This window comes from Thamnophis sirtalis, unplaced genomic scaffold, assembly GCF_051295495.1.
Source record: "Thamnophis sirtalis isolate CommonGarterSnake01/CBP01778 unplaced genomic scaffold, rThaSir2_p1.2 scaffold_5, whole genome shotgun sequence".
Classification (NCBI taxonomy): Eukaryota; Metazoa; Chordata; class Lepidosauria; order Squamata; family Natricidae; genus Thamnophis; species Thamnophis sirtalis.
In genome coordinates this window covers 12,414,990-12,427,253 of record NW_028261385.1, presented here as the reverse complement: position 1 = coordinate 12,427,253, position 12,264 = coordinate 12,414,990, and the positions used below count along the sequence as shown (strand labels likewise).

At 44.1% G+C, this 12,264-nt stretch overlaps 1 protein-coding gene across 1 annotated transcript in view; it reads left to right on the top strand.

Moving 5' to 3' along the window:
* MYO5B (myosin VB) overlaps nt 1-12,264 on the top strand; it is a 331,539-nt gene that overhangs the window by 111,618 nt on the left and 207,657 nt on the right. The window contains exons 3-4 of the mRNA XM_087715323.1: nt 1,102-1,273; nt 4,197-4,341. Coding sequence (XP_087571449.1) covers nt 1,102-1,273; nt 4,197-4,341 — 317 coding nt within the window. The remainder of the gene's footprint in view (nt 1-1,101; nt 1,274-4,196; nt 4,342-12,264) is intronic.

Genomic DNA, 12,264 nt, shown 5'->3' with positions numbered 1-12,264 from the left:
TTTTAGATTAGATTATGGCTCTTTAGAAGGTCAGATCCTGAAGAGGAAACTCAAAGACTTTGGCCACCTAATGAGAAGGAGGGACTCCCTGGAGAAGAGGCTCATGCTGGGAACGATGGAGGGCAAAAGAAGGAGGGGACGACAGAGAAGGAGGTGGCTGGATGGAGTCACTGAAGCAGTCGGCCTGAGCTTCAGTGGACTCCAGAGGATGGTAGAGGACAGGAAGGCCTGGAGGAACGTTGTCCATGGGGTCGGGATGGGTCGGACACAACTTCACAACTAACAACAACACATCTAATTGTTATGCAAAACAGGTAATACAGTAGCCCTTTTATTTTGTAATAATACCTTTCTTTCTTTTGCAGGTAAACTGATCATATGAGGAAAGCTTTTTAATTTATTTATTTTTAATTTTATTTTATCAATTTCATATATACATTCACAATTATATGATCTTATAACTGTTGTTAATAATATGTATTTATAACAATTTTTCCCTACAGTTGACAATATACTTGAAGATTGCTTTCTTAACATCCCATAGATCCATCTTATCTTACAACGGTCCTACTTCTTCTTCCCTCCCTCCCTCTTTCCTTCCCTCGTTTCTTCTCTCCTACTCCCCTTCCTTCCCTCCTTCCTTCCTTCCCTCCCTCCTTCCCCTTCCCTCCTTCTCTCCTTCCCTCCTTCCTTCCCTCATTCCTTCCTTCCCTCCTTTCTTTTCTCCTTCTCTCCTTCCTTTCCCCCTTCCTTTCCTCCTTCCTTCCCCCCTTCCTTCTCTCCTACATTCCCTCCTTCCTTCCCTCCTTTCTTTTCTCCTTCTCTCCTTCCTTCCCTCCTTTCTTCTCTACTTCTCTCCTTCCTTCCCTTCTTCCTTCCCTCCTTGCTTCCCAGCTTTTTAATTTAAAGGGTGCGTTGTCGCGCTATTTTATGCAACTTTTCCCTCCTCAAGGTTCTATTTTGTGAATGTGGCTACGTCTCATTTGATTTTTCACACTTCTTTTGTATCCCAAAAGATTACTTTGGTCAGGTTATGGGGATGTGAACATATCCCAGGTAGGCCTTTTGCTAAACGACCGTTTTCCCCTTTGACCATTTCAGATCCTGGAATATCCTGTTGACCCCAAGGAGAACAAGTTTCCTTTCTTGCGTAATCCAGATATTTTGGTTGGAGAAAATGACTTGACAGCTTTAAGTTACCTCCATGAACCAGCCGTCTTGCATAACTTAAAAGTCCGCTTTTTGGAATCAAATCACATCTATACCTATTGTGGTGAGTATTTCCCTAGGCATGGCTTTTGGAAAGAATACAGGTGGGTCTCACCTTAACTGTTTGTTTAGTGACCGTTCAAAGTTACAAGGGTGTTCTGACCCCCCTCTTCATACACCAAAGCACGCCGAGACAAAGATACTTCAAGGATTTATTAACACACAGACTAGACTTTAGCAGCATCTAGCACAGACCAGACCTTGGCACCAATCCAGCACCGATTAGACCTTGGCAGCAATCCAACCTGCCAATAGAGCTGAGGTGGTGCAGTGTAGTACTGCAGGCCACTTCAGCTGACTGTTACCTGCAGTTCAGCGGTTCTAATCTCACCGGCTCAAGGTTGACTCAGCCTTCCATCCTTCCGAGGTGGGTGAAATGAGGACCCAGACTGTGGGGGCGAAATGCTGACTCTGTAAACCGCTTAGAGAGGGCTGAAAGCCCTATGAAGCGGTATATAAGTCTAACTGCTATTGCTATTGCTATAGCCACGATAGCTTCTCCTGTTCTAGTAAATACGTTGATTCCTGCAACGAGCGTGTGGAAAGTCATTCCTTTTATAGTCTTGAGAGGTGTCTAATTACCGCCAGCTGAGTTCAATTATCTCCTGTAACTGCGTAACTGTTCTTTACGCCTATTAGCCCTCTGTTGCCGAGCATCCAGGACCAACTCCCTTGTCTCCTCCCCACTGCTCCAATGCATGACGTCAGGATCACACTCCCTTGTCTCCTCCCCACTGCTCCAAGGCAGGAACACGCTCCCTTTGGCTTTCACCGCTGCTCCAGGCCTTAGGCACCTCCTGGTGGCCAACCAGCCTCTCTGCGCCCTGCTCGGAGTCGGAACGCTGTCCAGGGTCCTCCACGTCTTCCAGAGCCGACTCATAGGGCCCTTCGCTGTCAGAGTCTGGTGGCAGCTCCAACGGCTCCTGCTGGGCCATAACACAAGGGCATTGAAAAAAGTGACTTACGACCGTTTTTCACACTTACGGCCATTGAAGCATCCCCATCGTCACGTGATCAAAATTCAGATGCTTGGCAACTGACTCATATTTATGACGGTTGCAGTGTCCCAGGGTCCCGTGATCCGCTTTTGCAACCTTTCAAACCAGCAAAGTCAAGGGGGAAGCCAGAGCCACTTAACAACCGTGTGACAAACTTAAAAAAACTGCAGTGACTCACTTAACAACTGTGGCAAGAAAAGTTGCAGAATGAAGCAAACGTCACTTAAGAAATTTGGGGCTCTATTGCAGTCTACCTATATACCAGTAAGTAGTCCTCGATTTACAACCACTCAATTTAACAACCGCTCCAATGTTATAACAGCATTGAAAAAAGTGACTTTGGACCAGTTCTCACATTGCAGCATTCTTGGGGTCATAAGATCACCTTCCAAGCTGGCTTCCGCCAAGCAAAATAACTGGGGGGAAACTGAATTCATTCAACAGCCCCTGATTCACTTAACAACTGCAATGATTTGCTTAATAACCTTGGCAAAAAAAACCTCTCATAAAATCGGTTTCAACTCACTGTACAACTTGCTTAGCGACAGAAATTCTGGTTCCCATTGTGGTCGTAAGTCGAGGGCTATTTATAATGTTAAGAGCGCGAAAGGGGGCAGAAAATGTTGCAGCTGTTTTCCTACTCGATAGCACACCAGGACATTACTTTTAATAAATAATAACTCAAGGTGGTGAATATACCTAAGACTCCTCCCTCCTCATATTTCCCCAACAACAACAACAACAACAACAACATCATCAACAACAACAACAACAACCCTGTGGGGTTACTTAGGTCGAGAGGGAATGGCTAACCCAAAGTCATCTAGCTGGCTTTAATGCCTAACCCTGGGTTAGAACTCAGTTTTCTAAGTTGCTTAATGGCCATTGTAAAAATGGTCATAAAATTGAATCAAGTCACAAGGTGACCTGACTGGTGGCCACAATAACTGAAGAGAAAAATTGCAGGTTCAGCTGTGGTCATAAACTGAGGACTATCTGTTCTGACCTAGGCGTCCTTAAAAAGCATGAAGCAGAGTCTGGGTCCCGGCAAAACCTCTTGTATTTACACAACCGTGGATTCCTTTCATTCACAGTCAGCAAGGCTTAGCAAACAGTCTTTCAGGGGAATATTTATCCACACGAACCTTATCTCGCTTAGAGAGCTGCCAAATAACTAGTTTCCAAAGGCAGAGCAAGGCAACACTTGGCACAGAGTCTGTTATAGTCACAAACTGAACTTTCCACTCTTGAAACGACAGAAGGAACGAATTGTTTCCTGTAAAAGCTCCACTCCCTGTTGGCTCCTTTTTTGTTTCCTATGGGAGGGGCCAATCACCTCCAAGGTGTGGCTTTACTCCCAAGTCGACCCTGCTTTCTTAGTTGTTCTTGTCTTCTGGCAGCTCTGCGCATGCGCACACTGGGAACAGGCTCCAACTGTTCTTCTGCTTCACTGCTGCCTAGCTCCCTCTCTGCCTCTGATGCAGAGCCCTCATCTGAGCTTTCCTCAGCCCCCAGGACTGGCCCATGTTCCTCCCCAATCTCCTCACTGTCCGACTCTGCTGCCAGCTCCACTGGCCGCCAGCGGGCCACAACACTACCTCTGTCTATCTGTCCGCCCGCCTGCCCATCTCTGGTTGAGACAGAACTTTGCCAGCTTAGGAAACTTGTAGCAGTTGAATTTTAATTTGGAAGATCTTCAAACATGCTGAACATCTAAAACAAAACGTAGGGGCAAGTGCTTCTGCTTGCTTGCTTATTTATTTAAATAACAGGCTGCAATGAGCTTGTAAATTGATGCACAATTAAAAAAAAGTCTGTTTACACTATGAAGTGACCAGTTAGTCATATTTAAACTACTCCACTTGTGGGTGTTTGTGCCTCTCTTGTTTTTGCATCATTTTTAGTGTTTGCATTCTCGTTATTTTTAAGGTATCGTGCTTGTTGCCATAAATCCTTATGAACAATTGCCAATTTATGGACAAGATGTCATCTACGCCTACAGTGGCCAAAACATGGGGGATATGGATCCTCATATTTTCGCAGTTGCAGAAGAAGCATATAAGCAAATGGCCAGGTAAGTGCAAAGCTTTCTACTGACATTTGTATTTAAATGGAGACTGAGGCTACCCTAAATCAGGGGTATCAAACTCTTATTTCATTGAGGCCCGCATCAGGCTTGTGGTTGGCCTCGGGAGTAGGGGGTGGGGGGCGTGGTTTACTGTTACAGAAAAATAGTTGAGCAGTAAAGCACATGGTGACTGTACTCTTTGTTTGTTCTGTGTGGTGCTTTATATAAATAGAATTTTTAACACCTTCCTTCTCATTTTCCCACTCATCATTCTCACATTGATTTACTTTTTGAGTAAGTCAGCTTTCATGACATGTCCAAAGTATGACATCCTCGGTTTGGCAATCTTGGCTTCAAGTGTATTTTTGATGATTTTGGGGGGGGTGATGTTCAGTCCTTTGTGATTTTTGATGTTCAGTCTTTGTGATTTTTGCAGTCCTTGGGATGCGTATGAGTTGCCTTCTGCACAGCTCGAAGGCGTCCACCCTTCTCCTATCTGCCTTTTCAGAGTCCACGTTTAGCAGCCATAAATAGCAATTGGGGAAAAAATTATTGTGTTAACTAACCTGCATTGGTTGGGAGGCTGATGCCTTTACTCTTCCAGATGTTATTCATGCCAGACACGGCAGTGCTTCTAAGGGCTATATGCCTTCTGACCTCAGGTCTGCAGTCACCATGTTGGTTGATTTTAGAGCTCAGGAAGATGAGTTCCTTTACTGTTTCTATGGTCTCATTGTCGATCCACACTCTGCCCGGTGTGTTGTCTGCAGTTGTCATTATCTTTGTTTTCTTGATGTTAATGTGCAGACCAAATGTTTCACTTTCATCTTTGATTCTCAAGATTAATGTCACTTTACAATAAAGTAGAATTGGTTCTTTAATCTCCGCATGCGCACACTGGGAACAGGCTCCAGCTGTTCGTCTGCCTCAATGATGTGTAACTCTGAAGGCAGCTGATAACAGGCTGTTGTGGCCCAGCAGGAGCCGTTGGAGCTGCAAACAGACTCCAATAGCGAGGGACCCTATGAGTCGGCTCTGGAAGATGTGGAGGACCCTGGACAGGGTTCAGACTCCGAGCACGGACCAGAGAGGCTGGTTGGCCACTAGGAGGCTCCTGAGGCATGGAGCAGCAGTGAAAGCCAAAGGGAGTTTGTCCCTGACATCAGGCCCTGGAGCAGTGGGGAGGAGCTAAGGCAGGTGTTCCCGGATGATAGGCAAAGACGGGCAGATAAGCGCCGACAGCAACTACGGAGATACAGAAGATAATTGGGGCCAGGTGGTTGTGATTAGGCTCTTCCCAAGAGAGTATATAAGAAGAGACTTTGGGAGGAGGCTCTTTGCAGGACACAACTATTATACTAAAGCTGGAGAAGCTCTTGTGTGTATTTCTTATCTGTGGAAGTCTGGGTTGCTGCCAAAGTCTTGTTGGTGCGTTAATTTACTGTGAATAAATTGTCTAGCAGTAATCTTGTGTCGGTGTGACTCGCTGTTCGGAGGGGGGGTCAGAACAATTGGCATACTGCTCTGACCCCCTCTCTGCCTCCAACACTGAGCCCTTGTCAGAGCCTTCCCCAGACTCCAGGACTGGCCCATGTTCCTCCCCGCCTTCCTCCCTCTCCGAATCTGCTGCCAGATCCACTGGCTGCAGGCGGGCCACAACAGAAGGTGGATCAGACCCTACCAAAGTTTGCAATGATGGTTTATTTCTCTGTCTTTTCATTCGCTCTCTTTATTTGCTTCCCTTTATTACTTTATTTTTTTTTTTGGACTGGTTCTTTTTGTGTAACTTTTATCGTCAGTAACACTTGAGTCAGATTCAGAATTGTGATGAGCAGGAGTAGCTCTTCAGACTTAATGAGGGTTTTATCCACCCACTCCTGTACTGAAATTGACCTGCGTTGCAGTCCAGAGTGACCCTTGGGTTGTCCTGGCTGGAGCGTAGGAATTTTGCTGCAGTTTCTGTCTTTCAAGTGACGGAGTATAAGATGCACCATGATTCTGAAAAAATAAATTGTTTTTTTTTAAAGTTTTTGTACTCCAGAGGCCTCCAAAACCCTCTGCACGCCTTGTTTTTTGCAAAAAATGGGGTGGGGGATAGACATGCAGAGCTTTGGGAGGCTCCTGGGGGTTGGGGGGAGCAAAAAATGAGCAAAACCTGACCCATTTTCCCCCCAAACAGGCTTTTTTTTTTACAAAAAAGAGGGGGTGCTACAGAGGCTTTGGGAGGCTTGTAGAGTGCTCAGGGGGGGGGGGGGAACCAGCCTGTTTTTTGCTCGTTTTTGCCCTCCCCAGCCTTCAGGAGCTCTCTGAAAGCCTCCTAAAGGCTATGAATGGCCATTTTTGCAAAGGGGGTGGGGTTTCGGTAGGACGAAAATGCTGTATTCAGATTTTCACCCTCTTTTGGGGGGGGAAAGGTGCGTCTTATACTCTGAAAAATACGGTAATATAAAAAAAGTTCAAAGAGTGGTGCAGGAATACAAGATCTAACTGAATGGACACGACAGGGAATCCTTGACTTACAACAATTCGTTTAGTGTCCATTCACTAAACAGAACTAAAAAAAAGTTATGCCCATTTTTCACTCTTAGAACTGGTCATGTGATCAAAATTCAGATGTTTGGCAACTGGCTCATATTTATGATGGTTGCAGTGTCCCGGAGTCATGTGATCACCTTTTGTGACCTTCTGATGACAAAGTCAATGGGGAAGCCAGATTCACTTAACAACCGTGTTACTTCCTTAACAACTGCAGTGATTTACTTAACAACGGTGGCAAGAAGGGTCGTAAAATATGGCAAAACTCACTGAACAACTGTCTCATTTAGCAATAGGAATTTTGAGCTCAATTATGGTCGTAAATTGAGGACTACCTGTATGCCAGGCGGGCTGGGAATTCCCAGTAAGTAAATCACTGCAGTTGTTAAGGAAGTAACACGGTTTTTATTTGAAGACGTTTTGCTTCTCATCCAAGAAGCTTCTTCAGCTCTGACTGGATAGTGGAGAATGGAAGGATTTATATTCCTTGCAGACAGCTGATCCTTTGCATCCTTTTAGAGGGTCGTTGAGGCCATTTGGAGATTTGTCTGTGTCCTTATGGTCACTTAAGTAGGGCAAATGTTTCCAATCCATACAATTGAATTGAATTGAATTGAATTGAATACTTGATTTGGCTACATGTGATTCCCCATTGTGGTTGTATGTAGTGGACTACCTGTACAGTTACGGAGCAGGATAGGAAACAACTTGAATATTGTCTAGTCTCTCCTCAATGTGAATTTTTTTAGCTCTGCATGATTTGAAATCCTATTACTTGTTCTCCTTGTAGATTGTAAGGAGAAAAGGCAAACATTTTTTTTTCTTGGTGTACTTGAAAATGCAGATTGTTCCTTGTTGTAGATAAAGATCCTTCTACGATAAATTCCCCTTCATGGATTACTGCCTTGTTGTGGCAAAGGGGCTCGCGTAACTCAATGAAGCTATGGCAAATCTAGACAGCATACTAAAAAGCAGAGACATCACCCTGCCAACAAAAGTGTGTATAGTCAAGGCTACGGTTTTCCCAGTTGCAATGGACGGCTGTGAAGGTTGGATCATAAGGAAGGCTGAGTGCCAAAGAATGGAGGCCTTTGAACTCTGGTGCTGGAGAAGACTCCTGTGAGTCCCTTGGACTGCAAGACGATCAAACCGGTCAGTCCTAGAGGAGATCAAACCCTGACTGCTCTTTAGAAGGCCAGATCCTGAAGAGGAAACCCAAATACTTTGGCCACCTAATGAGAAGGAAGGACTCACTGGAGAAGAGCCTCATGCTGGGAATGATTGAGGGCAAGAGAAGAAGGGGATGGCAGAGAATGAGGTGGCTGGATGGAGTCACTGAAGCAGTGGGCGTGAGCTTAAATGAACTCCAGAGGATGGTAGAGGACAGGAAGGCCTGAGGAACGTTGTCCATGGGGTCGCAATGGGTCGGACACAACTTCCTAACTAACAACAACAAGGATAAAATTGTGTCCAGAAGTTGTCTGTAGGAACAGAGCTAAGAATTTCCTCCTTCTCTCCTTGGCTGTTCTGCATTTAGATTTATCTTCCAATTTCTTTTCTGTTGCTTTTAATAAAAATGGACACAGAGCCTTTCTCCTCCTTCCGTAACACTCTGCTTGTACCTTGTGCGTATTTTGAACATTGTCACTTAGGAGAGTGATGTAATGTTTCACTCATCTTGTCTCGCCCTGCAGTATTCAAATAATTTCCTGGTGATGTTTGTTAAACGCTCCCAACTTCCTTGAATCTCAAGAGAGCTAAGAGCAAACTCTACAGTCCGTGAACAGATTGCAAGTAAAAAGAACAAAAGGATGGTGAAACAAAACTTGTAATCTCTCTCTCTCTCTCTCTCTCTCTCTCTCTCTCTCTCTCTCTCTCTCTCTCTCTCTCTCTCTCTCTAAATGGCGCTCTGTGTGCATGTATGTGTGTATGTGTGTGTGTGTGCGCATGTGTATGTTCCAACATAACTCTGGAACACCCTCAAGCAATTTCAACCAAACTTGGTACACAGATGACTTACTTTCTGAAGAAAAATATTGTGGGGGTAAGGCACCCCTAACACCCCACTGTGTGTGCGTGTGTGTGTGTGTGTGTGTGTGTGTATGTTCCAGCATAACTCCGGAACGCCTGAGCTGCTGAAATGAAAAGGACCGAATTATATCAATAGTGTCAAGTCACAGTAGTTTTGATAGTGATAGTGTGCATTTTGGATTCAAGTTCCGTTAAGATACAGCCTGTTGTGCCTTAAAATGGCTTCTACTGTACAGCACAGTGGAGTTGCCATGGTAACGGCTTCACAGTACTCCACAAGGGGGCTCCCTCTAAGACAGGATTGGGATAAATACATACCCGGGCAACGCCGGGTTATCAGCTAGTATGATATAGTAACAACAGATTGGCTTTTAGGAGGAACAGGGATGGGCGAGTAGGGGAGGTAGATGGATGGGTGAATTGACTTTTCCCCCTTGAGTTCAAGACTACAAGATATCTGCCAGTGACCTGGTAGACTGATAGGCTCATCTGGGTTTTTCAGATTTTTATCAAACCATGGGATGACTTTTCCCATTTTATCTTCCTGTTAAATGCAGTGGCTGCAAAAGTAGAAAGCTTTAGGTAATAATCATGAGACTTTGCGACTATTTGTAGACCTTCTGGTTATTTTTAAATGTATGGGCTTTATAATCCAAGGATATATATGACCTAAATGTTGCTGGGGCCTGAGTTTAAACCAAAATGTTCCACATTCACTGTTTCATTATGTTTGATGCTCAAAAATATTGTACATAGCAATAGCATTTAGATTCATATACCAGCCTATATTGCTCTCTGGATGGTTTACAATGTAGAAGCATTATGATTTCCATGTTGCCCCAACAATCTGAGTCCTCCTTTTATCAAAGTAGGATTGAAGACTGAGTCAATCATGAGCCCTGTCAGGATCGAACTTCAGGCTGTGGGTAGAGTTCTCCTGCAATACTGCATTTTAACCACTGTACCACCTGAGATATTTCCTGGTTCTTTAAGCTTTACTATTGGATCCTGGTCTTTTGATATGAAAAATTGGTGGTTGGAGTTTTGTTCCTTTGTTAGTCATACACAAACCCACCACTGTTAAAGCTGGCAGCTGTTTATTGAGTTTAAGTTTATCTAAACCAGGTAAGCAATTGGTATACAATACAATACAATAGCAGAGTTGGAAGGGACCTTGGAGGTCTTCTAGTCCAACCCCCTGCCTAGGCAGGAAACCCTATACTGTTTCAGACAAATGGCTATCCAACATCTTCTTAAAGACTTCCAGTGTTGGGGCATTCACAACTTCTGGAGGCAAGTTGTTCCACTGATTAATTGTTCTAACTGTCAGGAAATTTCTCCTTAGTTCTAAGTTGCTTCCCTCCTTGATTAGTTTCCACTTATTGCTTCTTGTTCTACCCTCAGGTGCCTTGGATAATAGTTTGACATCCTCTTCTTTGTGGCAACCTCTGAGATATTGGAACACTGCTATCATGTCTCCCCTAGTCCTTCTTTCCATTAAACTAGACATACCCAGTTCCTGCAACCGCTCTTCTTATGTTTTAGTCTCCAGTCCCCTAATCATCTTTGTTGCTCTTCTCTCACTCTTTCTAGAGCCTCCACTTCTTTTCTACAACAAGGCGACCAAAACTGAATGCAGTATTCCAAGTGTGGCCTTACCAAGGCATTGTAAAGTGGTATTAACACTTCACGTGATCTTGATTCTATCCCTCTGTTTATGCAGCCTAGAACTGTGTTGGCGTTTTTGGCAGCTGCTGCACACTGCTGGCTCATATTTAAATGATTGTCCACTAGGACTCCAAGATCCCTCTCACAGTTACTACTATTGAGCAAGGTACCACCTATACTGTACCTGTGCATTTCATTTTTCTTGCCTAAATGTAGAACCTTACTCTTTTCACCACTGAATTTCATTTTATTAGATAGTGCCCAATGTTCAAGTTTGTCAAGATCCTTCTGTATCTTAAGCCTGCCTTCTGGAGTGTTGGCTATTCCTGCCAGCTTGGTGTCATCTGCAAATTTGATGAGTTCCCCATTTATTCCCTCATCCAAATCATTTATGAAGATGTTGAAGAGTACTGGGCATGAAACAGAGCCTTGGGGTACTCCATTGCATACTTCCCTCCATGTAGATGCAGTTCCATTGAGTACTACACGTTGAGTGTGGTTGGTCAGCTAGTTACGAATCCATCTGGTGGTGATGCTGTCTAACCCACATTCTTCTACTTTATCTAGTAGTAGGTTATGGTCTACCTTATCAGATGCCTTACTGAAATCCAAGTAAACTATTATGAGGTATTATGAGGCCTTATTCAAAAGTGACATTGATCCAGGACTATTATATTCAAAGTTTGGTAAATAAATCAGAGAAGTTCATACAGAAATTTAAGCCATAAAATAGAATGTGATAGCTTTCTTAGGCTGAACTTGGAATGATGTTTAAGTAGTAGTGAGCCCGAAGCTCCATTCTTCCTAGAATAGAGAAACCTAGATCAAACATTAACTCTGGTTAATTTATGTGTAAATTGAATGCCATTCACATCCTTACTTTGCTTGCATTGAATAATTGCTTAATGTATCATATTCCACATTGCAGCCTGATGGTAGTTTTGGGAAGGGTTCAAGAGCCCATACCTGTAGGAGAAGAGCAAGTAGAGCTTGGTGGTGGTGGTGGAGTTAAATGTGTCAGCAACTTAGAATTCTTATGTTGACATAAACAATCCAAGTCAAGCACCACCACCACCTGAGTTCTGTTGACCCTTATCTGGCACTGATTCTGATTTCAACTTTAGTTGACTAGATTCTTGTGTATAATCTTAAATTGGAAATGCAATTTAACATATTTTTGTGTCTAACAATACTCAAAGATTTGAAGGTGTTATGTGGCCTGGAACTATTGGTCATCCAGATTTGCCCTGGAAAGTAGCTTCACACATCAGATATAGACACAGAAATAAGCCAACAATGTAATGATTTAACACTATGGGTGATGAAGAGTCATGATTTGTTTATTAAACACTAGCTGTTGTGGCCCACCAGCAGAGCTGGCAGCAGTGAGGAGGTTGGAGAGGAACATGGGCCAGTCCTGGAGGCTGGGGAAGACTCAGACAAGGACTCTGCATCGGAGGCAGAGATGGGGCCAAGGCCATCTGGCAGTGATCAGATGTCTATGGAGCTAGATAGCAGTGAGGCAGAGGAACAACGGGAGCCTGTTCCCAGTGTGTGTATGCGCAGAGCTGCCAGAAGAAAAGAACAACTGAGAAATCAGGGTAGATTTGGGAGTAAAGTCACAGGTGGAAAGTGATTGGCCCCTCCCATAGGAAATAAAAGAGGAGCAAAGGGGAGAGGGCTTTTGCAGGAAAC